This window comes from Cyprinodon tularosa, unplaced genomic scaffold (genome assembly GCF_016077235.1).
Source record: "Cyprinodon tularosa strain WSP-4 unplaced genomic scaffold, ASM1607723v1 ctg677, whole genome shotgun sequence".
NCBI classification, from domain to species: Eukaryota; Metazoa; Chordata; class Actinopteri; order Cyprinodontiformes; family Cyprinodontidae; genus Cyprinodon; species Cyprinodon tularosa.
The window spans coordinates 731,260-758,047 of NW_024039426.1; the positions used below are offsets into that span (position 1 = coordinate 731,260).

General features: G+C 37.5%; 1 protein-coding gene across 2 annotated transcripts in view; it reads left to right on the forward strand.

Moving 5' to 3' along the window:
- LOC119771511 (oxysterol-binding protein-related protein 2-like) overlaps positions 1-25,511 on the forward strand; it is a 31,915-nt gene extending 6,404 nt beyond the window's left edge. Inside the window, exons 1-14 of one of the 2 annotated variants that reach the window (XM_038267548.1) lie at positions 2,117-2,197; positions 8,612-8,963; positions 11,733-11,859; positions 12,396-12,471; positions 16,140-16,274; positions 16,478-16,575; positions 16,671-16,853; positions 16,969-17,076; positions 18,834-18,923; positions 19,129-19,246; positions 19,647-19,769; positions 20,227-20,350; positions 20,479-20,569; positions 22,992-25,511. In XM_038267548.1, the coding sequence (XP_038123476.1) occupies positions 8,927-8,963; positions 11,733-11,859; positions 12,396-12,471; positions 16,140-16,274; positions 16,478-16,575; positions 16,671-16,853; positions 16,969-17,076; positions 18,834-18,923; positions 19,129-19,246; positions 19,647-19,769; positions 20,227-20,350; positions 20,479-20,569; positions 22,992-23,094 (1,413 nt within the window). In that variant the 5' untranslated portion in view covers positions 2,117-2,197; positions 8,612-8,926 and the 3' untranslated portion in view covers positions 23,095-25,511. Of the gene's footprint in view, positions 1-2,116; positions 2,198-8,611; positions 8,964-11,732; positions 11,860-12,395; positions 12,472-16,139; positions 16,275-16,477; positions 16,576-16,670; positions 16,854-16,968; positions 17,077-18,833; positions 18,924-19,128; positions 19,247-19,646; positions 19,770-20,226; positions 20,351-20,478; positions 20,570-22,991 lie in introns of those variants that run through there. The other variant, XM_038267547.1, reaches the window with a different exon arrangement.
- Positions 25,512-26,788: the final 1,277 nt, after the last annotated feature.

A 26,788-nucleotide genomic window follows, 5' to 3' on the forward strand; every position in this document is an offset into this window, starting at 1 on the left:
TACAATATTAATTCATCAAATTACAGTTCAGTTTGTGGTTTCAGTTTAGAAACGATGAGAAAGATCAAATACATTTAAGCTTCATTTATAAAACACTTCTCCTATTGTGGTTCATTTGATTTGAAAACCTACAATTAAACTACTTCCTTAATAACCAGATGCTTAAAAAAACAAGGAACTCATTTTGATTTCTATAGCAACTCTTTACTCCAAATTTGTTTTGTTGGTTTTTTTTTTTATTCTGCCCTAATTACTGAACCAACAGCACCGTCAGCGAAATGCTTCTCCACTTTTCAACACACTGGCCTGTCTGTTCTTCCCCTGCCTTTCAAGCTGCGTTCACAATCTGTGCCCTTATCACAGATCTTAGAACCAGAGCTTCGTGTTTTAAATGTACTTTTGGGTGTGATGCAGAGGTAGACCTGTCAGTTATGACGCATTGTTTCCCTTTGCATTAGACAGCAGCTCATACCAGTATTGTCTGCGACCGTGGCTGGTTTTTAGTAAAAAATCCATTGTTTTTTTTTTATTTTTATAGAATCAGAATCGACGGCTTGATCAAGCTTTATTTCCTTTAAACGTGGTCATATATTGTTTTAATATTTCAATGGATTAACAGCAAGTCTTAAAAGTTATCTTAAAACTGTTGCTTTAGTTTAAATTTCTTGTATCCGTTTCTTCAAAACACGAGGAATCTTTCCCCTTATGAAAGTTTTCTCTGCTTGTGATGCTTAAGAAATCCCATCGGCTTTCTCCAGCTTTTGGCGGCCATCTTTATAATTTAAAAATAAAAATGAATGTGTTGCGTTAATTTCTGGCAGGAAGACCTGGGGAGGTATGAGATTCTCATTATGTGACGCACTTAAATTAAATTAATCCAAATCAGAACCCCCTCATATCTAGAACCAAAAATAAGCAACTATCCCTTCTCCAAAATTAAATAAAATCAATATGACTGGAAAACTGTTATTAATAAACTGTATTCATTGTTATTTATTGATAAACAGAGAATACATTGATCTGATGTTTTAAATGGGGGTGCACAGATCGTTCAGCAGTAATTTCATTAAGTTGTTGTTGTAATTCACCCATACTGACATGTGAAACTAATATTCCCCATTAATCTTTTCCTTCTCAGCAGAGGTCTGAAAATCAGCCACTTTTCTTTTATAATTAGGAGCACTACATGATGTGAGCCTAAAAGAAGTTTCTATTGTTTCCAGGCTATTGTCAAGTGTTTTCCCATAGAATAAGATTGAGAAATTCAAGGTTTATTTTTTACCTTATGACACCTAACCGGGTCACTTATAAAGAATGAATTGGAATTAAGCAGGTGAGGCTTGTTTAAAAAGCTGATTGGTTCAGTTATCGTGCAACAAAGGATTTCTATTAAGCTTTCTGAACGAGTCTAACGAGCTTATATTAGCTGCTTTTTTACCTAAGCTAACCACTGTTGTAGCAAGCTGTTTGTTTCCTAAATTCTTTTTTTTTTTTTTTTTTTTTTTTTTTTTGGCAAAGGGAATATGTTTCCATACAGCCTAGAAAACGCTAATGAGGAAGAGATCAGTGTTGCTCTGTACTTTTGCCTTTCCATTAGCATTTCTGTCCTCATTAGAAGGACTTTAACCCATAAACACATCATGATGATAAGAGTTAGCACTTCTGAAACTGCAACTTTTCAAACTACATTTGCCTCGATGCCTGTAAGCATCCCTTGCCGTATTCCCATGACAACCCTCTTGTTGCAGTCTAATGTTGATGTTGTGTAATAGTTTCTCATTGTAAGCTCAGCACACCCGTCCTTACTGGGGTTTCATCCTCACTTAGTGACCACATGGGAAAAGAAGCAGCTGTTCAGCTGCATAGTTTACTCCGATAAATCTTCCCCCTTCAGAAGCTCTACAGCTTTACACATTAGAGCTAAAAACAAATCTGGTATGTTTAGGTTTGATTTTAATTTTACTGTCCATTTTATTCTCACCTTTTTGTTTGTGTGTGTCTGAGAAATGCTGCCTTCACGGTGTGAAGAGGTGTGTCAGGCATCGAGGTCGGTAGGTGTGTGTAAAAAGAAATGTGGAGGTGTGTTTGTGCTGAGTGTGTCTGTCAGACTTTGTATTGTGTTGTAAACACGTCACTTTGACTTTCCCCACTCTTCATCTCCGTGTCTTCTGGATCTCAGGGAAGAACCGAAATAAAGGTTTGTAGTTTCATTAAATGAGGTCAGACACTAGAAGTAAAAAAATGGTCACTTTTAGTTTTGCGTTTATGCTTTATTCTAATATATAATTTCTGTTCTATTTCATACTGTAATCAAGTTGCCAGGAGCTGGTTATATTAATGTTTATTACCGGTTGTTTTAGAAGTACTGATAAAAAAAACCAACTCATTTCTGTTTTGTTTGTTTAATTGTTAGAAGACATATGAAGAATTACCTGTCAGAAGGCTCCTGAACTTTTCTTTTCAATTCAGAAAGAAAATTCTCCATTTGGTTTCGGCAGCTAAAAACAGACTCATTGTAATGTAAGGAGATTTGTGCCATTTCTATCAAGGTAAAGCAGTTTTATAGCAGCAGTCAATAAGCTGATTTCAGGCCATCTACCTCAGCAAAATGCTGATTAACATTATCTTGGTAGCCTCTGGTTTCTGTATTAAAGAGAACTCTAAAGGTGATAACATTAGGCACAACAAGTAATATTTTCACAATTGTTCCACATTTCATCTTGTTCCATGCTTCAAAATAATGTTTTGATAACTTTATACAACTTTAACATCTCAGTGTTAATTAAACTGCATTTTAAATAATTTTAGCTTTTCTACTTTCTTTTAATTGAAAGAAGTTGAATCTTGTAAGTTTAGTTTTGGTTTTCTTTGCGATCTCTTAGTATTTCTACTAACCCTTATTTTTCCATTATAATATCCCGGTGTCCATTATTTACAGTAGCTGGTTTTCTCATTGGTCTAATTGTTATGAATTATTTTTAGTTTCCCATTTGGCCTTAATCATGTAATTGTAATGTAAGAATCAGGCTATTTTATCTTGAATCGGTTTGTAGGTTTTGAATAATGATGCAGCCTATAAACTTAAAAAAAATAACATTTTCTTTTAGCTAGATGTGCACGTCTCTGGGTCGTCTCTGTTTCAGTAAGGAATATCTGGGTCATTTGATGAACTTCTGTCCAACTATTGAACAACGTAGTTATGATGCGTTCATGGTGCCATGTCTGTCACGGTTACATAACGAATCACAGACATCAGAGAGCGAGCGACTGATGTGATCTGAGGGTCTGCTGCGGCCAATCAGAAGCTTGTCTGTCCACCCGCTGTGTGTGTGAACCTTCTGGATTATCAGCACAGTTATGTTTAACCCATTTCAGGCTGAAATCCAGGACAGAGCAGGGGTTATCTTCAACAAACGGAAAATAAGGAGAACTCATGTGTTGTTATTATGATCATGCTTGTGCTTCATCTCTTCTCATGTTTTAAAGAGTTTTTATGCTTTCTGATGTACCCTGATCTTTAGAAAGCCTGGGATAAATCAAACACCTGATGCATCCGCTGCTAAACTCAATCTTTGGTTTTGGTTGTTGACTGTGGGTTGATCAATAGCTGGTGAGCTTCTGTTACGTCCTGGAAGTGAAATGACTCAGATTGTCAAAATTATTTATAGTAAAATCTTAACTAGATGGCGATCTGGGAAACATTGAGGAATTCCTTTAAGATTAACTATTATTTTAATCAGTTTAAAAGGAAGAAGTTTAACCCTCAGAGCTTGAAGTTTTGTTTCTTTTGTGTTCAACATGAGAAACATGTCAGGTTATTTGGTTTCAATTTTTTTATTGATTCGTACAAGTTTTATTTTAACCTAAAACGCAAAAATGTTTGCCAGCGTACCAACAAATCATCAATAAGTGCTGCCACATACATACTTAAACATTTTCCATTCATTTTAATAAAGATTGGCGACGACTTCATGTTGGTGAGATTTTCATTATTTTCATTTGTCCCCATTTTTTATTCAAATTAAGGTGGATAAGCTTTTTTTTATCTTTCATAGGGTTTTTTCTTCTTGCTATTTCAGTTGATCCTTACATTCTACTTCTAAAACCTTTTAGAAAAATGCTTGACATCTTTTCTTTTAAATGTGTTTTTTTTGCAAGATATTTAGTGCTTAAACCCATTGAGATGAGCGGGCGTCCATCTATGCACCACCGATTTGAAGGTTACACACATTCATAATCCCCTCCAGATGTGTCATACAGTGATACACATCTGTCCCATTGGCTGACTGATATATTTGTTTGGTGTTAGCGTTATTTTCTTTTATCCATACCTGCTGATTTGTCTAGGGTCTGTTGGATTAATTTGTACATTCAGCAGCCATGTCATGAAGCGCGTGCAATTACCTTTCCCTCCAGTTACTTTCCATTGTTAATATTTTCTTGGATTTGTGAACAAATGTTACTTTTCTTTTGTGCAATTTCAGACTTATGTAACATGATTGTAACTTTTTAAATCATTAGAGGCTGAAGAACCAATATCTGCACCAAGAATTAGTCTAAAAATGTGGACAGCTCATGCCGGGGACCCGTTAGACTGGTGTCATAATAATCGGTATTGATACTGGCCTAAAAATGACCTGCATCGGTCAATCTCTAGCATGTTCTTTTCTTGTTTTATTAGGGCTTCTCTAAATGGGATCTAAACTGCTTAATCACCTCCATAAATCTGTCAGTTTGTGTCAGTGTGATGCAATGGTAAATATCTTGGTTATTCAGCTGCTTATAGTGACTCAGCTTAAGGTAGTTTTTGTTTATTTATTTGTGTTTCGTTTAGCCGTTGAATTTGGCCAAGTTCAGGACTCTATAAACATTCAGGAATAGATCCGTTTTTAGGAGGTTTGGACGGTACACTGGGATCAATTCCTGTGCTCCCTGTCCGTGCTGGATGCTGAGGCCAAAGTCCGTTGGTGTGTCGAAGGTGTTGCCAATATCTGGCAAAGGTGAAATCTCTGAACTTTCTGGAACAATCAGAGAGTGAGCTTAAATAAAGGGGAACAAAGACAGTGTGGTTCCTGATTCATTGTTTTCCCATTTAGAAATGATCAGCTCGATGAAATGAGCTATTTCAGGTATGTTAAGATTTTCAGTCTGTCTACTTCAGATAAAACTTTTTTTTCTTTCATACACAAATGTTAAAGAACAAAAAAGGCACTGGTTAAACTGCTCTTGGAAGCCACCGGTTTAAATTCATAGAGGATTTGTTTTTGACAAACCTGTCAACTGTTCGTGACAAATGTCAGGTCTGTTGCTACATTTCACTGTATTTCCTGAAAAACAAACTAACAAAAACAGTGGAGCTTTCTTATCATTTCTCATCATTTAGACGGCAGCTGATGTTCTTTTGCTCACTGATAAAACTGATAGGAAAAGGTCCCTGATGGCAGATGTTTTTTAAAACCATTAGAACCTGGTAAGGCTAAAACTATGCTACTGGAGTTTTGGATAGTGTATTTAAAGACAGAGGAAAAAGGTTATTTATTTTAAATCTATATGAAGTTTTGGCTTAATTTTTCATCTAAATCAGTTGTTCTTTCAGCAATTTGCATGTTTTAGGTTCCAATAACTCAAGTTTAGGTTTATTTCATTTCTAAATTTGTTTCAGTAATTAATCACAATCAGTCCAATATGTTTTTAGCTTACTCTTCGTTAATCTGATTTGAAAATTGAAATATTTGAGCAAATTCAATAATTTAGCGCAAGTTTTTAAAGGTTTTTCCCAAACCGATGGATGATCTATAGTTTACAATGTTAGTAGTTTTCATCACAGGCTGTTACTACAATTGTTAACTCAACTGATAGATTTTTATTTTATAAATGGTTGAATGTAGATTTTTTTATCTAGTAGTTTTATTTAAAATCAGATGTTAGCATTTTATGACATGTAAAAAACACAAAAACAAGCATTGCCTCTAAGATAAGCCTTAATACAGAAGTCTTTTAATGTTAAGTCTCCATTTTAGTTTTTTAGATCTATTTTGCTATCGTGCATCTATGTAAAAGAGGCTATATAATCTTGTGACTCTATTGTAATATTTTTGCTTATTTGGCCTGAAATCTAAACAGTATTGGAGCATCAGAATAGCTAATATTTGCAGACCACTAACTCTCCACAGGTGCTTAGACCTCTATATTGAGAGTAATGAATGTATTCATATTTGTTGTGTCTATGAAGCTACGCAGCTCGGGAGGTGCCAAACATTTTACTGTCAGAGACTAGTGACCCACTAAGATGCATCCCATTATTTGAAAATCTATAGTTTTGATAAAATGTTTATTTTTCTCTCATGATTAATTAATTTTTGTAAAATTTTACTTAATGTTTAGTTTCATAATTTAAAAGGAATGTTTGATTATTTAATGGTACATTTATTTATTTAAATTTGTCCCTTTCAACCATCCATACACCTGTAACTCCACTTTGAAAACCCCTGATTTTAGCACGTGCTGCAAAAAAGTAAACTTTTTAGTCAACAGCAGTAATGTTTGCTTTGCAGGCTGCGTGATAAAGATCATAGCTGTCAGCTTGGTATCCTCGTAGTAAGATTGAGCTTGGAGATTACATGGGTGAGACTAAAACATGCTTACAGTAAAATAAGGCGTGTCGGCTCTTTCGATGTGAAAAATGTTTCACGACTTGACGTTCATGCCGAAACTAAAGATTTAATATTTTCTTGATGTTGCTTTTTGTATAAAACTGCTTGTTGATGTATGCATGCTGCCGAGCTCTCTAGCTCAGGTGGGGGAATCCATTAATGGGCCATCAAAGAAGTTTCTCTGCTCAGATGAGACCAGCATTGGTTTTCTGGCTAAATGTATTGGTTTTCAGCTATAATAGATGAATGTACAGGTGCTGGTCATAAAATTAGAATATCATGAAAAAGTAGATTGATTTCAGTAATTCCATTTAAAAAGTGAAACTTGTATATTATATTCATACATTACATACAAACTCATATATTTCAGATGTTTATTTTGTTTAATTTTGATGATTACAAATGACAACAAATGAAAATCTCAAATTCATCATATCAGAAAATTAGAATATTGTGAAAAGGTTCAAAATTGATGGCCCCTGGTGCCACACTCTAATCAGCTAATTAACTCAAACCACCTGCAAAAGCCTTTAAATGGTCTTTCAGTCTAGTTCTATAGGCTACACAATCATGGGGAAGACTGCTGACTTGACAGTTGTCCAAAAGACGACCATCGACACCTTGCACAAGGAGGGCAAGACACAAAAGGTCATCGCTAAAGAGGCTGGCTGTTCACAGAGCTCAGTGTCCAAGCACATTAATAGAGAGGCGAAGGGAAGGAGAAGATGTGGTCGAAAAAAGTGTACAAGCAAGAGAGATAACCGCACCCTGGAGAGGATTGTGAAACAAAACCCCTTCAAAAATGTGGGGGAGATTCACTAAGAGTGGACTGCAGCTGGAGTGAGTGCTTCAAGAACCACCACACACAGACGTATGAAAGACATGGGTTTCTGCTGTCGCATTCCTTGTGTCAAGCCACTCTTGAACCACAGACAGCGTCAGAAGCGTCTAAAGAGAAACAGGACTGGACTGCTGGTGAGTGGTCCAAAGTCATGTTCTCTGATGAAAGTAAATTTTGCATTTCCTTTGGAAATCAAGGTCCCAGAGTCTGGAGGAAAAGAAGAGAGGCACTTCATCCACGTTGCTTGAAGTCCAGTGTAAAGTTTCCACAGTCAGTGATGGTTTGGGGTGCCATGTCATCTGCTGGTGTTGGTCCATTGTGTTTTCTGAGGTCCAGGGTCAACGCAGCCACATACCAGGAAGTTTTAGAGCACTTCATGCTTCCTGCAGCTGACCAACTTTTTGGAGATGCAGATTTCATTTTCCAACAGGACTTGGCACCTGCACACAATGCCAAAGCTACCAGTACCTGGTTGAAGGACCATGGTATCCCTGTTCTTAATTGGCCAGCAAACTCTCCTGACCTTAACCCCATAGAAAATCTATGGGGTATTGTGAAGAAGAAGATGCAATACACCAGACCCAACAATTCAGAAGAGCTAAAAGCCACTATTAGAGCAACCTGGGCTATCATAACACCTGAGCAGTGCCACAGACTGATCGACTCCATGCCACGCCGCATTGCTGCAGTAATACAGGCCAAAGGAGGCCCAACTAAATACTGAGTGCTGTACATGCTCATACTTTTCATGTTCATACTTTTCAGTTGGCCAACATTTCTATAAATCCTTTGTTTTTATTGGTCTTCAGTAATATTCTAATTTTCTGATATGATGAATTTGAGATTTTCATTTGTTGTCATTTGTAATCATCAAAATTAAACAAAATAAACATCTGAAATATATGAGTTTGTATGTAATGTATGAATATAATATACAAGTTTCACTTTTTGAATGGAATTACTAAAATCAATCTACTTTTTCATGATATTCTAATTTTATGACCAGCACCTGTATATGAACATTTTCCTGTCTTTATCCTGGATTAGGTCAGAAAAGGTAGATAATTTAGTGTTTTTGCTCTGGTCCTTCAGTGTAACATTTCTTTCTTTTTTACAGGTAAATGGTTTGTCTTCATCAACAAAGCCAAAGAAACAAAGCTCTGAAGAAGAAACTATCACCTTGTTCCCCATTAACTTTATTTGCCCGGTGGTGTTCCTCTCTGGTCAAAACATCTGCTAAAAATCTGCACCCAGGCAGACTTTGGGTCCCTCGTCTTGATATCTCGCATTTTTCTTTGCCCCTGGTGACAATCCAGAGGACACAACCTCTACTGCTCTGCCTTCAGAGGAACTGCTGGGTCGCTACCAAAAGGAATATGTGCTAGAGGCCGAACATCTGCTATAAACAGCTGCTCAACTTTGAGTGGAGAAGATGAGCAATGAGGACGAGTTTTACGACGCCGTCACAGGTGGGGCCTCTTATTTTCATTTTTTGTTTTACTTCGGTTTCCCGTCATGCTGGTTCTGAACAGATGGAAACGGTTTTCAGGTCGTCTTAAAATCTTCAAAACTTCCTTTGCCTTAAGCCTTTTTTTGCTCCCAGAGTTAATAATCTAATTCTAGCTGCAGCTTCCTCCTTAGTCACAACAGTCTGCAGAATCTTCTCCCTTTCCTCTTCCCTCCACATCCAACATCCCTTCTTCAGTATTTTCTCTGTTCTCTGCTCTTATCCAAACCATCTCATCCCTGATGAGATTGTTCATTAAGATGTTCCCTGTGACATTCGGGTAAAAACGGCACAAAGTGTTGCCCTTTATCCACAGGGTAAATGTCTACAGGGTGACATCTGACGAAACGTTGTCTGTGCTGTGGACAGGGCACTCTGTTATCAGGTGACTAAACTTGGCTCAGGGTCTCAGCCTTGCCTGGGTCTTATTTTCTCTCTAAACCACTCGACCTGAGCCGTCCTTCCCATATATACTCTTTTTTTTAATCTTGTTGAACTTAGTTTCTGAATCTTCCACCTTCATATCTATTTGCTGACTGCCCATAATAGACATGCCTGTCCAAACTTTAATGTCCCAGGCTGCTCTTCTGTCACAAACATGACATTAGTATCCATGCATGACCACCTGCTGTTTATTTGACTCCTATGCTCATGCTATAAAAATTAAAGTTTAATAGGTGATTTTCGGTCACAAGGAGAGAAATATACATTTCAAGTTGAATGATTTTTACGAGCATCCAACCCTGAGGCAGTAACTGGAGCTTTCTGTTATTGAGGGATAAAATCATGCCCTCTTATCTCATTTGTTTCAGCCTGAAATCACCTCAATAATTCAGAGGTAGGTCGTCTCATGGTCATGATCGCCATTACAAACATCATCTGTGATGTAGCTGCTGTAACTCACTGGCTGCTTATCACATTTTTTTTTATTTACCGTAATTTTCGGACTATTAGCTGCAGAAGTTAAATTGCATGATTTGTACATATAGAAGCCGCACTGGACTATAAGCGGCAGGTTTTTTATGTTTAATTACCATATGGTTCGTGCACAGAGAGGATTGTCTGTCTCGTACCACTTGCGGTAGAAGTCTGCTTCCGGAGGACCTCCTCATTCTCGCACGCGTGGCTACCGTACTTGTGTGTTGAAGCAAATGTGACGTCAGCATGGTGGATGGTAAAATCCATAGATTTAGGTATTACCCTAGTGGCCGTTAGCTATAAAAGTCCTTAGATAAGCCGCATTGTTATATAAGCCGCGAGGTCGAAAAATGGGGAAAAAGTTGCGGCTTATAGTCCGAAAATTACGGTATTAATTCTTTTAACAAATGTATAAAAATAAATATAAATAAAAAAAAGAGTCAGATAACAGTCCTCTTAAGTAGTGCCTTGGTGGGACCCCCCTGTCATTTAAAAGAAAGTTTCCACACACCCCTGCAGGTATTTTGCCAGTGTTGAATAAAACATATGGCTAAAAATAATCAAATCTTTCACAAAACTGACTATTAGAGTTGAATTATTTTAAGTTGAACTGTTTTAGTGTGTAATTAAAAAACCTATGTATGATTTTTTTTATTTTTTTATTATTATTATTATTAGCAGTACTATAGACTGTATATCTTCCCTGTAGTCTATCGCCCTGGCCATAGACCCTCTTTCTAATCAAACGTTTCCGCTGAGTCGGGCTTTCCAAAATGGATCAGAGGGAACTTTTTTTTTTCCGTAACACTTTGAGCTTCCTTTGATTTACTGACGGGTATTTCCCTTTTTTTTTAAACCTCCATAATTAGCAGATACCTCTGTAGAAACAGCTTCCCTTTTCAGATTCTTCTGATATTTCTCATAGCTTCTCCGACAGTGGTAGCAGATTTAGTCTTCTTTCAACTTCCACACTGAAGAGTGTTATTGTTGATTCTGTCAGCACTCATGTTTTGTGAATTTTCCTATCGATGCTGAAGCATTGTGGGTCGTCTTCATTACTAACTATAACAAGGTCAGGCTGACATGAACGCAGTCACATCTTCAATGTAAACTGAAGATTTTCTCCAATTTCAATATAGAGGTCTTCAAAATATCTGATGTTTGCTGCCTATCGTCTTATTCATCACCACTAAATGAATTGTTTGTTTCTTGATAAATACATGACTTTGTGTCTCTACCAAAGCAGTTAAAAATACACACCTTGTACCTTTTTGCTGTCCAACAAAAGCTGAAACTACTTTGTGTATTTAAAGTGAAGGCCTCACCTTGCTCTGAACTCCACCCTTCTGTATGTTTTAAGCTGTACAGTCGGCCAACAATTATAGCAGGATTCTGTTACCTTGGAATGTCAGCTTATGGCTTAAATGTTTTATGGTTTTAGTAATCTTGCAGATTTTATATAGCTCTATGTTATTGTATATGAAACAGACAAAAAAACAGTTTCCTAAAGAGACGAGTCACTGTAAACTGTTTCAATCAATAAAATTTGCCATTCAAATCTGAGCTAAAGTTCCTGATGCAAAGCAGTTTGCACCCAGCCATGGATGGCTGTAAAGATCCAGTGTGGCAAAGAAGGAAAAAAAAAAAACAAATATTTAATCTGTCAGCAGATGGAGGTGACATGGCAGTCGTTGGTCAATTTTTAATCCAGTGATTAGTTTTTTTTAATTTATTAAGTTTCCACAGAGTGTTGACCTTGTGTGATACATGTCTGCGCCGTGTCTTAACTTGGGTCAATTCTTGCATCCTGCAGGCCTGGATTCAGACGAGTCGTGTGAGGGGTTGTCTGAGGCCAGTTTCAAAGATGCCCGGGGGTTTGATTGCAGCACTCAGAAGAACAATGGATCAGTACCACAAGAGAACGGCATCAAGAAACACAGGTTCAGCCTCATTCCTGCGCCACATTCCGCCCTCCGTTTGTCTGGATTATGCTCCCGTCACAGGCTGATGGACTCTTCTTTCTGAAACCAAAACCATACTAGAGAATCATTGGTTTTCTTTAGTTAACTGATTAACTTGATACTCATTTCCTTCGCCTCTCTGAATAAAACTGTCACGTATGACTTAATATAAATGGAATGTATATGAAAGAAGCAGAAATGAGTGTAGAACATGTCATTACAGACTGACTCATACACGAGTGTTATGCGTATTGACTTTCATTTGTTTTAGTGACGTGGTGCACAGTGGAAAACTACAGCTCCAAGAAAGACTCACAGGGCCTGTTCATGTGAACTGATCTGTTTGTCTATACTCACTGGTATACGTCTCTGAGGGTTTAGGATTTCCTCCTTTGTTTCTGTAGTGTTTGCTAAGTCATGCGTACCTGTCATAAAATCTGATCCACGGATAAACTTGAAAATAGCATCCTTCTCTTATCTACATCCTTGTCTCTGTGTCTCCCTTTCTTATACAGGACATCTTTACCAGCACCCATGTATTCCAGAAACACAGTCAGCATCTGGAGTATCCTGAAAAAATGTATTGGACTGGTAAGATCTAGTTTGTTGCATTTTGACAGATAAAATAATAATAAAAACAAAAAAAAATCCAATGCCTAATCATTATGTTTGCACATTATCAGAGAGGCAGCTTTCAGTTTTGAGAAGATTATTAATCCATATTGAGAGGTCATGTTTTCTGGTTTTATACGGTGGACTGATCACTGATGATCCAACATAATGTTTTTTGATCGCATTTAATTTACTTCCTCTGTCAATCTGTTATTATTATTATCTTTTGTACCATCATATTCTTTTTGCAGCCATCAAGAAAGATGTTTTCTAATTCTCTTCAGATATTTGATCTCCTGTTTCGTGAAAGCAGAGCATTCAGTTGGTTCGGTCTGTCTTTCTATCTTGTTGTTATGGCCCTCGTTTTGGATCAGTGTCCTGTTTAAACACCCAGTTTAGCTTGTTTTAACTAGTGTTGCGCCGATGCCATTTTTTGGCCCCGATACCGATACCCAATACCTGGCTGTGCAGCATCGGCCGATACCGATACCATAATAATGTAAAATAATTCCCATCATGGCTTTGTCAAGCTGCTGCCTACGTTTGTAAAGCAGGAAAAATCTAATACAAAGTGAATCCAATAGGACTTTTTATTGCCTACCTAGAATGGGTGACAATAGTAGAATAAACTTATGGCTCTCAAAATGGTATCGGTGCATTATTTGTTGGTACTTGCCGATACCGATACCACCATTTTAGGGCAGTATCGGGGCCCGGTCCGATACTGGTATCGGTATCGGTGCAACACTAGTTTTAACCCCCGATCTTCAAATGCTGATTTATGTGGAGATTTATTACTCTATCCATTTTGTAACATCAGCAGGGGACCGAACTCCAGCATGATGGTGCTACCCCCAGAAGAAAACAAAACAAAACCACCATTCAGTCTTTGCAAAGTCTCCACAAGGAGAGATGAGGCTGTATTAGGTCTGGTTAATGAGTAAAGCTCTGCTCACGTATTTTGCTAGAGGCGTTGGTAATGAAACACATTCCTGGCCTCTGATTCAAACTGGGAGCAGCATTTAGGACTCCCTCAGTCAGCTGTGGCTTGGTGTGATCAGTCTTTTTAACATGGCACCGCTAATAAAACCTAATCCCTGACCCTGGAGGATGCATGAACACAGAAACTACTGAGAAACAAATCACAGCTGAGTGCTCCTGCAGCTTAGCCTGCAGGCAGTCATAAGTGACTGATGAACATGTAGATCAGCTGAGTGGCTGGAAACACCTGCTGCTTGTTTAGATGCATCAGACTGGAAGCAAAAATGGGAACACCCCCTCTGTCTTATGCACAGCCCCAAAAGTATGATCCTGTCTGTGCCACACACAAAAAACAAACATTAAGCATGATCAGGTTGCAGCTTAAATTAGTTTGTTTCTTTTATTATTTAGCACTGAAATGGAATACAGAACAGAATTAAATACCTTGCTAAGAAGCTATTATACTTTGGTCTAAAAGAGCCCAATAAAATAAATATGAAATTATCTGGTAAGTTAAGAGTTCTACTGTTATCACTGTTTTTTTCCCCAGTGTCTTCATCAATTTGTATTTGTACATGCATGGCAAGCTTCTGTAAACAAACAATACATTTTGAACTCCTACATTATTGTCTTTGTAACCAATTAGCTTAAAAATTATCTAATTTAAGCTTAAAGCCTTTCACCAGAACGCAATGCAGGGCAAGTTTATTCGATAGCACAATTCATATAAACTGCTTTATTTAAATTAAACAATAAAACAGAAGAAAAATAAAAGCAAATGAAAAAAAAGCAGGTAGTAAAATAAAAACAATTTGACAGCGACCTAAACTAATAATTCATTAGTTAACAGTTTAACTTTAACAATCGAAAGCAGCTCTAAACAAATGGGATTTTAGCTTGGACTTTAAATAACTCAGCCTCCCAGCACTTTTCAATTCTTCTGAGACTTTGTTCCAGATAAGTGGAGCATAGGAGCTAAATGCTGCTCCTCCATATTTGGTTCTAGTTCTGGGTGTACAGAGTAGAGACTGACACGGGAGTGGATTTTCACTCCTGTCCCGTCCAAATCTCGGGCCAGAGATGAAATCTAAATCCTGTCCCGTCCCACTCCTGTTGAAATTACTCCCACTCCCATCCCGCTCCCATTCAGAATGACTCCCGCTCCTGCACCACTCCCATTCTTGTTTTTTTTTTTTTTTTTTTTTTTTTGAGCGCGGGTGAAAAACTCAGAGCGGAAGCACTGTTGGTTTTTGGGTCGTGTAGTTTTTTTTGACTCGCATTATAGTGTAGACTTCAAGGAAAAAAACTACAAAATGGCGGCGCCAGTACTGGATTTTTTTTCTTTCTATTTTATTTAATTTTTTGGCATCGATCCTAGTTTTTTTTAGTTGCTATTGGTTTGCTCCCGTCTTCTCCCGTTAATGTTTAATCCTGTACCATCCCAATCAGGTTATCGTTACTAATACTGACTCCCATCCCACGGGAATCCCACGGGAATCCCGTGACCCGTGGGATTCCCGAAAAAATGTCAGTCTCTAGTACAGAGCAGACTGGGACTAGCAGACATGCAGTGTGGTCTGGGGAGTTGATAGACTGACAACAAATCTGTTATGTATTGAGGTGTGATCCATTCAGTGATTTATAGACTAACAGAAGGATTTTAAAGTCTAATCTCTGAGCTAAAGGGAGCCAGTTTAAATACTCTAGAACTGGGCTGATGTGCACTATTTTATTATGTCTAGTGAGAACACAGGCAGCAGGGTTTGGGATCAGCTAAAACTACTAAAACAAATGAAATGCATGAATGAGTTCTTCTAGATCCTGCTTTGACAAAGGTCCTTTATTCCTTGGAAATGTTTTTCAGGTGATAAAAGGCTGACTTAGTAACTGCCTTTATGAAGTTTCAGGTCCGAGTCCATCATGAAACCAAGATTTCGGCCATAACCAGTGTTTTCTAGCTAAAGTAGCTGAAGCTGTGAGCTAACTCTGGAGCTTTACGCCTTTGGTCCAAAGATTATTACATCAGTTATGTTTTTATGCAGTTGGAGAATATTATGGTGTATCCACATATTGACCTGTTCTAAGCATCTAGCCAACGCTTTCATGGCTTCATAGTCACTTGGCTACATTGTCATGTAAAGCTGTGTATCATATGAATAGTTGTGGTAACTGATGTTTTGCTATATTCTGAGCCATGGGGAGCATGTAGGCATTGAATAGAAGGGGCCCCAGAATGGAGCCTTGAGGAATCCCACATGTAATTTTTCTGGTCTCTGATTTAAAGTTCCCTTCTGACACATTAAAGTCTCTGTCCTTCAGATAGGATTTAAATCAGTTTAAAGAGGCACCAGAAATGCAGACCCAGTTTTCCAAACACTCAAATAAAATCAAGTGATCAAATGTATTAAACACTACACTGAGGTCCAGTAATATCAGCCCTATAGTTCTTCCAGAGTCTGAATTCATACGTAGGTTCCAGTCACATTTCTCCTGTCAAAATCAAATATTTTCTGATTTGGACCCGTCTTGGTCGATGTAAGCCGACCTTCTGTAGACAGGGGGCTGTGATAAACAGTCAAAGACGAAGCGGTCTGAAATTCAAAGGATTTGCTATTCCCTATTCTCTCCCAGCTGACCAAAGTCAAATGATTTTTTTTCTCCCAAAGGAACTGTCCAAGATCACGATGCCCATCGTCTTCAATGAGCCACTGAGCTTCCTCCAGAGGATCTCAGAATATATGGAACATACTTACCTCATCAACAAGGCCTGCTCACTGTCCAACTCCATAGAGCGCATGCAGGTGAGAGAAACACGCAGACCTGCATTTCTATCATCTAGGTTAAATTGTTTGCACTTCCATTAACAGTTTGGATTGAAATGTGTTCTGTCCTATGATTTAATGTTTTTTTAAAAGCTATTTTCTGAAGAGCAAATCTAAAAGTAAACCACCGCTTCAATAGCTATAATCCTCCAAGCTAACATGTTCTGCACTTTTTAAATCAGACGGTAGCTGCTTTCGCCGTGTCAGCAGTTGCGTCTCAGTGGGACCGAACTGGAAAACCCTTCAACCCGCTGCTGGGGGAAACCTTTGAACTCATCAGGTACCGACATATCTGCACACAAAGACTTACGGCGATCGTCCTCAAAGCTCAGTCTTCCTCACCAGTTAGTTTGCTTTATTGTGTCTTTTCTGCAGAGAGGATCAGGGTTTCCGGCTGGTGTCAGAGCAGGTGTCCCATCATCCTCCAATCAGTGCCTTCCACGCAGAGAGCCTGTCCGGGGACTTTGTCTTCCATGGCTCCATCTATCCCAAGCTCAAGTACTGGGGGAAGAGTGTTGAGGCAGAGCCAAAAGGAACAATCACACTAGAACTTCTCAAGTAAGAAATGTAGAATTTTATGGTTGCAGATAAAAATCTTTTTTTTTCTTGTTCATCACATCTTCTAATTTTAAATTCAATCCATCCTTCTGCTGCCCCCTTCCTTCCTCTGCAGACACAATGAGGTGTACACATGGACTAACCCTTACTGCTGTGTGCATAACATCATCCTGGGCAAACTGTGGATAGAGCAGTATGGCTTAGTGGAAATAGTCAATCACAGGTATAGAAACAAGTCTATTCTATTTTTTTATTATGTTTTTTTATGCCAAACTACAACTTCTCTATTTTATGTTGTAATTCCTACCAATGGGGACTTTGGTTCACATTTGTGAACCAAAGTTCACAAATGTGAACTGTAGTCCAGGATTTTTGAGACAGAAGATGGTTTTTACAGTCATAATGATCTGATCCCAGAGGTTTATGATGGTCTAAATATACCACAGAATTCATTCATCTCAATGTTCCACGAAAAAGTAGATTTAACATTTATTTATACATCTAATACACGATTCAAATAGTTGTTAAGTGAACAAATAAATGATGAAATGTTCCCTTTATCAAATAAATAATTAACTGTCCCATTAAACACTTTGAAACACAATTATATGAAATTACAGATTCAGTAATGAAATGTTCCCCAAAAAAGTTTAAAAATAATTTAAAATTAAATACTTAAAAGTTATTTGAAAATGTATTTAGAAATGAAATTAATAATTTTACTGAATATGTATGAATAAATACTGAGTGATGTAATTATATGTATTTTTAGGGGGTTGCCAGGCTGTCCCGTTGTTATTACAATGGTGAGAGGTTGAAATGCTTGTAAATTCTGCTTTAGTCAAAAAGTTACATGTTTTCAAATAGAGGTAAGGCCAGGAAAGGCAAGGCAAATTTATTTGTATAGCACAATTTAGTACAAAGACAATGCAATGTGCTTTTACATGATTAAAATACAGGAAGATAAAACAGAATCAAAGCAAGTAGGAAAAAATAAAAAATAAATAAAATAAAATAAAAAATGCAGAAACAAAAAAAGAATATTAAAAACAGTTTGATTAAAGAAAATATGTTTTAGTTAAACTGTTTAACTAGAACCGTCAAAGGCAATCCTAAACAAATGTGTTTTTAGTCTTGATTTAAAGGAACTCAGGCTTTCCGCACAGGTAAAGCAGTAAAATAGTAAAGTAGCTTTCTACTCTACTATGAAAGTCTGAAACGCTGATTTCATCTGAATTAAGCAGTTAACATTTAGTACCCAACCACCTAAAATATTCTAAAACCTGGAGAAATAAATTCAAATCTTGAAATGTAAGTCTAAATCTGATTTTCAAAATATGAAGGAAGCCTATTTAAGTGTGAATAAAGATGCGTTTCTGGGGGCCATATTCACCCCCCAATTTAAAACCATGAATATCAGGTTCAATTCAACCCAATGAGCAAAACTGAAGAACACCTTTTGTCTGTGTAGATATTTGAGGCTCAGCCTGCTTCCTCACTGTGTGCAAACGACTGCTTTAGTCTGTTTGTTGAAGGAAGCTCTACAATAATCTTTGTTGATATCTGGTCGTGTGTCGTGTTCACACAGTGGCACAGATTCATACCACAATCTAAGAGGTAAACTCACCCAGTTCTTATACAGTCTGGAGAAACCTGGAATTTGCATTCAGTGTTTTCCATGTTTGGAGAACTATGGAAGACTACAAAACGGTTAATAACGTTGATACTGAATTGTTATTTCTATGCTATGTGTTATTTTCCACCGGGCAGAAATTTGGTTTCCTTAAAAAAATGAATAATAATAAAGAAAATGTTTATAATGAGAAAAAGTAAGCCATAGATTTTAAGGGGAAAAATAAGTTTTTATCCTAAATAAATGTTCACTTTGCCTTCCCATTCTCAGCTGTTTATAGTCTTGTAGTTTCTGCAGGATCAGTTAGTAAAGGTCTGTTCTTCCTTCTCTTCTTTTATGTTCTGCAGCACCGGGGAGAAGTGTGTGCTGAATTTTAAGCCATGTGGCATGTTTGGCAAAGAGCTGCACAAAGTAGAGGGATACATCCAAGACAAGAGGTTGGAGAGGATTTATTACATGAAATCAACCTTCAGTATGAACATGTTTAAAAGTGGACTTATTTATCTGATCTTCTTATCTCTCTATGTTCCCCCTCTTTTTTCTCTCAACTTATTAAATTTCTTTTTCTCTATACTGCCTTTTCTTTATTTGAATATTTCTATCCTTTCTCCTCTTGTCCCCCTTGTTTTATTTTCTGTGCAGTAAAAAGAAGCTCCGCGTAATCTATGGGAAGTGGACCGAGTGCATGTGGAGCGTCGACCCTCAGAGATATGAGGCCTACAAAAAGTCAGACAAGAAAGGCGATAAGTCCAAAAAAAATGTGAGAATAACTGGATTTGTGAATCTGCTGTTTTCTAAACGAGCCGCTGTGTCATTTTCCTATATTATCATTGTTTACATAGTTTCTGTATGATAATGATTATGATTAAGTTAATCTGTTGTTGTCCTCAGCTCACTCTGTGGTCTTTATTCAGGTAAATGAAAAGGTGTACATAGACTTGTGCAGCTTTTTAGTTTGCTTGTGTTTAGTAAAGTGTAATAAGTTCAAAACCCGTACCCTGTAAAGATTCAGACCTGCTAGAGGCAGATTATGCAGAGTAATGATGGGAGCTGACTGTAGATCGCGGTCCCACAGGTCATTTGTAGAGAGATCCAGTTTGATCCTGAACATTTGAAACCATATTTCCTGTGCTGTAGAGCTCACAATGGGTTATTTGCAGGAGTTTGAAAAAGCGGAGAATGACGAAGCAGACGATATGCCTGAAGTCCAGGAAACGGTGACTGTTATACCAGGAAGCGATCTGTTGTGGAGGATAGAGTCCCGGCCAGCACACTCTGCTAAGGTATCTGAACATAAGCTGCACATAAGACCATGAATAAACACGTTTCCATACAGCAGCAGCCATTCAAAGCAGCCCTTCCCAGTGAAACGCCAGCGGAATGGCAGCCCACTTCCCTCCACCTTCCAGCTACTGGAGTGAACCCCTTTTGCATATTTTTTTACTCTGACTCCACCCTTTCAATGATTTACAAGGTCTGACGAGGAGATGATGCTTCTATTCAGATCTTAAAGTCTTCAAATCAATACAGAGTATTTTAGCACAAATATTGATGTTTAAAAAGTAATTGAAGGGTGACCAGACAAAGACCCATCAAATTTTGACTGGCTACTGCTGTGTAACATTTCTTCAGTCAGTCAGCATCTTAAGATCAAATATTAATCACTGTAGTTAAAACTTAGGTGTCAAACCAACATAGGATGATTGTGGCTAAATGGACTCATTTGTGCTCCTTCCTCAGATGTACAACTTCACAAACTTTGCAATGGCTCTCAATGAGCTGGAGCCTGGAATGGAAGCCATCTTGGCTCCCACCGACTGTCGCTTCAGGCCCGACATCAGAGCCATGGAGAACGGTCACATAGGTAATAGGATTTAACTTTATCTTGCTGTCCAGGTTTTTCGATTGTCTAAACATTTAAAAAGGATAATAGATTGATTTTAGTGCGCTCTCCTGGTTCCTAACCCTCCAGTTGTGATGTGTTTTTTGCAGACGAGGCGAGCAAAGAGAAGGAGAGACTGGAAGAAAAACAGAGGGCTGCCAGGAAGGATAGAGCTAAGAATGAGGAGGAGTGGAGCACTAGGTAGCAAACATCCAACTACTGCACACATACACTCCAAACAAACCATTTACCTTGAAAATTGGGTCAAATAAACATTTAGCATCATCTTCCACCTAAGAAAATACATCACTTTAATCAAGTGGGTTTTTTGTCACACTTAAGTGTCTTAAAGGATTAAATGAGTAAATATAAAAGCATTGTTTAAATTATTTAATTCATTAAGGGAAACAGCTTTACCAACTTGGCCGTTAGGGGAAAAAGTAATATTCATCCTTGTTTAACCAGAAATAAACCGTGATTCACTACATTCTTACTAAAGTTGAAAAGAACCAGGCAGTAATTACCCAACCTGCAGTTACCCAATTACCCTACCCAACCTTTTGATCATTTAAAATTACCCTCTTTGATAACTAAGTTCTAAAGGAGTGAATATTCAGTTTGAAAAAGTAAAACAATAGAAAACCAAAGTAAATGACATCTATCAGTCTGGAAATATTTACTGTGGAAGCCAGCGAACCAAAGTGGGAACCACCATCCACAACTGGAGAAAACATGCAGCAGTGATGAACCTTTCCCAGAACATCTGAAGCACTGCAGTTATCTCAGCTAAGGTCAAGGTTTAACCGTAAGGTTGAAGATCCGAGTCAAATGGCCTCAATGGGAGAGTCCCAAGGCCAAAACAACAGCTGAAGAAGAACTCCGATCTACTTGGAAAAAAACGCCCCATCTTAAAGAGACTTTGGGTTAAATGTTCTGATACTAATAGGAAAAAAAGAGAAAGCATTTCAGAAGCGGAGCATTTCTCCGAGTGTTAGGGGCAACTTTGCTCTAACCGAAATGTTTAGCTGTCACTACAGAACATTAAGCCCACTCAAGCTGTAGCTCAGCTGCGGGTCTAATATCTGGTCCTGAAGTTGTCGTGGAAATCCCTCCAAGGTGGCTGAATTACATCATTTCTGCAAAGAGGATCAGGTCAAGAATTCCTCACACTGCAAAAACAATTTAGAAATAAGTCAAAATTTCTTAAATGTATTTACCCTTAATTTGAGGAGGTACATAAGATGATTTGTCAATGGAATGAGTATATTTACAATTAAAATAAGATCATTAGATAATATTTACTTGAAATAAGACAATGCAATTGTTTTTTTCTTATTCTAAATGCAAATTGTCTTCTTCCATTGGCAAAGTGTCTCATTTACTACCTAGATTCAAGAACAAATGTCTTTATTTTAAGAAAAAAATACTTTAATTATGATTTTTTCCACTGCAGATCTTTTATGGAAGACATTTGCCAGCGATCACAAACCTTTGATGCCATTTGTTGCTGTTAATGTTGAGAAAAGAAGTGATTAGGTTTGGGGGAGTTACTTTTTCAGAAGGGCCAAATGGGTTTCTATTCCCCCCCCCCCCCACTTTAACTGTTTACTGTTAACCACTAGAGGGAGCTATAGAACTTTAGTCTGACAGCTCCTAAGCTGTTATCAAATTAGTTTGAAACAAATTGGTAATTTAATCTGAATAAAGCTCTAAAATAATTTAATAATTAATGTTAACGTTAATTGTAAGACTTGTATATAATAATTCCCTTGTTTTTGTTTTTAGGCAGTCACCAACTTCTAACCGAGAATGTGTTGTCATCTAGTGTCTTACATTTTTGCTTTAAATTTAAAAGTAAATGATTTAATAGCTGTATGTGTATTTTTTAAGATAATAATAATTTTTATTTAGTGAGTAGAAAGTCATACCAGGGCAGATCTAACAAAAACTGTTAGCCTGTTTTAATTGAGGCAGTTTTAAATCAACTTTTTCACATTTAAACTTTATAGCAGCATTTATGTTAGTCATTTCACTCTTAAAATTAGTTTTTTTTAGTATTTTATTTATTTTCCAGTGTATCTGAATAAAACATTTGAACATTACTACAAGTTAAGCTTTAATCAGGTTGTGTAAAGCTTGATCTCCTTCCTCACGTCTCTCCTAGTGCCAACTAGGACCTGAAAAAGGATGAAAGGGAGGCATGGAGAAAAAAAGTATAGCAGATTAGACCAAAACTTAACTCCAGTTTAAGTCTGGGCTTCTCTAACATGACTGAAATACATGTACTGTAAGGCGTCTTAACTTCCCCTCCTCTTTGATTCTTGTTAGTATATTTATTTCTTAACTCTTATTTAAATACAAAAAACAAAAACAGACATTTAGTTTGTTTTATCTCCCATGCAACTAAAAACTAAGAAAACAAGTAGTGACCATAAATGACAGATGCAGGTCTCCCTCTGGATGAATAGTTTTGTCTAAATTACAAAATTGCAAATAACTCTTCTTTTTAATGGTTGGAATATTATAAAAGTAAAGGACTGAAGTTAATAAAAAAAAAAAAACTGTAGAATAAATCTTTGAGGGGAAATAAAGAATCCTAACGACTGCCTTGTTTTTTTTTTAGGTGGTTCCAGATGGGCACCAACCCATACACCGGATCCCAGGATTGGATCTACAGCGGCGGCTACTTTAACAGGAACTACCAGAACATGCCGGATATATATTGATACCCTATGAGCCATCTTCTTCCTCCTTCTCCTCCTCTTCTTCCTTGTGTTTAATTTGCAGTTTTGTTTGTCGGGAGCTCATATGACACAGAGAATTGATGGAAACGCATACAGCCACCATCTCCATCTCCCTACCGTTTTTCCTCACAGGTTTATGTGTTTGGGAGGGTTTCCACAGAAACTGTCATAGGAGAGACTTCCATCAAAACTGTCTTACTTTCAACAACTTGAAGGGAATTAAACATGTGAAAAAGGTCTCCTCTCTGCCCCGACACTATTCAGAGCACAAAAATCCCTCATTTCCAGAGAGCTGGAAGCCCACCGATCCACAGAGTCACACATACAGTCTGAATCTTTTACATCTTTCCAATCAAACTCTTTTCTTTTCAGCTGCCATACCTTTGGCACAGATGCTTAGGACTTCTGAATGCATGTGTGCATATATAAGTGGAAACATTAACTTGGACGTCGCAAACCTCATGATGGATTTGTGGATTCAAATGGACACCCAGTCAACAAGGAAAATCAGGGATGTGAATGTTCCTTTGGCTGAAGACGGATCATCTTCACCCTTTTGGAAACTCTAAAAGACTTGAAACACAAATCAATGTAGAGAACGTTATGCTCTTTACAGAACAAATATATACATCTACTGTTGGTTGGATCAGCTACAGCGAGTAATGTCTCCATCTCATAACCCTGAAACCCTTTGTTTTTGCTTTTACTCATCCAATGACACTGAAGCCGCTTCAAACTGATTCAAAGCTAACTCTATGAAAATGAAGTTTCCTTCTTCCTCTAAGCTGTGGTCTCATTTTGTCTTTGAGTTTTATATTTTACTAACCAGGAAACTTATATACAGGCTTCTTTTTGCAGGTCTTAGGGGAAATAAAAAAACGTATGCTCGGTTTCTACATGGTAAACAGAAACATGAGTAATCTGGTTTAAAAGGCAATCCCTGAGATATATCTTATAATATATTATATAAACAACTCTACTGGGCTGTTATTGGCCTTGAAATAACTAAAGATACTTGTGTTTACTTTTATACCTACAGATTATTATTGGTGGTTTCTGCATAACATACTCGGTTCTAAAAAAAAAAATGATCTGGAGTTATCTATGCTTCAAAATTCAATCCTGGATGACTAAACCGAACCTTTTTTATACATAATTCAAACTACTTTGGGCTGATGACTGGAGAAAAATTCTGAAACTTTAATCCATTCATTAGTTATAAATGTCGTGTAAATATTTCAAACACTTTTTAATTGTTTAAATTCATCCCAGGAGAGTTGGCTTCATGTGATTTTTAGTGCAAAGTAGTGATCTAATTGGAGACGCTTGCTGCCATCTGGGATGATTAGACTAACTGGCTTTTGGTCGATGAATCTCACCTGCAGAAACATCATAATAACCGCTGGTACAACAGAAAGTAAAAAAAATAACTGAATGTAGTTCTCCGTCTTCTTCCTGCTACAAATGTACATGTCCGTCTGTGCCTTCAGGTCCGTTATCCAAAAATGCATCAGCAGAACCAACATCCGCCAAATTAAAGCTCCAGAACTTTTTGGGTTTAAGTGGTCAGACATGAGCGGCGGGTTAAAAAAGGCTGTATACAGAAAGAGGTTAACTTTGTCCTGCTTTGTGTGCTGGTATCACCTCTGTTCTTTAAAGCCACACATTCCCACAGGATGACACTCAGCTTGGTAAACCTTTAGTAGAAAAGATAATATCACTCATACTGGTGTTTATATTTTCTCAAATCTGCTTAATGGGTTTTTAAACATTCCTCTGCATGTGCATTCAAACAAAAATAAAATAAAGCTGTCAGATGGCCGCTTTTAGAAGCCATCTTGTTTGTCTGTGTAAAGAGTTAAGAGGGTAAAGCCTCGCCCACTGAGACACTTGCTGTTGGGCTCTTATTTTGGGAAAAGAAATGACACTAAAGAGCTTAGCTGAAATGCTAAGGTGAATTTTACATGTTCTACATCTGATAGATGATTTGTGTTTTTGTTTTGGTTGCATATTTTCTTCCATCTTGTTTGTTTGAAATCACGTTTCATCACCAACTATGCAACGTTTGCACATCAGCATGAACACCCCGGCTCTGATCTGTTTTTGTACAGTTGCTCTGTTTTTTCTCCTGTAACACACACCTAGAGCTTTATTAGATCTGCTCACTCATCTATAGATGTCACACCTTCCTCTGAAGTATTTCCATACATGTCAAATCTCAGCATCACTTTTCACACTCATCTAGTTTTAAATATGAAAAATATGATTATTACTTGGATCTGTTATGTGTTTTTTTTAATTCATGTTTATTATTTATGGAGTTTTGGTTTTAGATGATTGTTGCTTAAAAAAAATGTCAGAAGTGTGGTATGAGGATGTCCAATAAACATTCAGATGTGGCTGTTGTATCTGTTTGATTGACCAGCTAAGCTATGAATGATTTACGTTTTCCAACAGTTTTGGCACAAATTGCATTTCTGTTTAAATAAATAAAACGAGCAAAAACACACAAAAAAAGGGTAGCACTGTAACTGAAGGGTGTCTAGTTAACATACGTGACCTTAAAATATAAAGTTCCAGCAGTTACTCCGTTAATCTCTGTCATTTAATCTGTTCCAGGCCTTAATGTCGCTTTTACTGCTCAGTTTTTCTCTCATGTTTGTGTACATGTGCTGCAGAGACGTAATCATACGCAAAATGGCATATAATTTTGTGCAACTGATTTATTTTTATAGTATTTAAACTTTTTTTGTTGTTATTGAGAAAATTGTACCAGATGTTTTATTTTGAGGTGGGGGTGGGTGGATTGGGAGGGGTCTTATCCATGTTGTGGACAGCTCTGCTGGTAAATGAATGGAGGGGGGGTGGGAGGGAGGATGTCTACTAATAAAATTCTAATTTCACTTTCTGTCTGTTGCTCATACTTTATTTGGATGACATCAACTGTGACTGCTGCCATCACTGTGCTTCAGTTATGAGGAAATGCCATTCTTATAATATACCAGAAATGTTCATCTAATACATTAGTAACCAACGACAACACCTTTGAATTAGCGCCCATGGTTATTTCGAAGAGGGTTTACTGCAGAAACCCCTTTGTAGTACTCTTCATTCTCTTTACTAAATAATCAAATCCCCTTTAAAGCGCTAAATTTGATATTGGTCTGCCTTTGAAATGACACAAAAGCATCAAATAGGATAACTCAAGCACTACATGCAGCCAATGATTTTGATCACAAGATGTTTTATTCTCTTGGAAATATTTAAAGAAAACATCAATTTTATAATACTTTGCATACATTCCCTCTGATTTGGATTTCTAATTTTTTTAGGGCAGTTTTGACCTAGATGGAACAGGGCCCTGTTGCTCTGAAAAGGTTGCAAGTACATGGTTTGATCCCCACACTCTGCAATCTGGGTCCCTGAACAAGACCCTTAACCCCACACAATGGCAGCCCTCTGCTCCCTAAGGAGATGGGTTAAATGCAGAGAGTTAATTTCTCCTGTGTGAGATCAATAAAGTTCTATTATTATTATTACATACTCCTTGTCTTCCTCTTATCTTGGACCTGTTGATGCAGCAGTCTCAGCAGAAACGCCCACCCTCCTCCAAAACTGACACTTTCTGCCGGTGGAGATCCTTGTGCTTGTAGGAGCTGATCTTAATCCCAGCTGA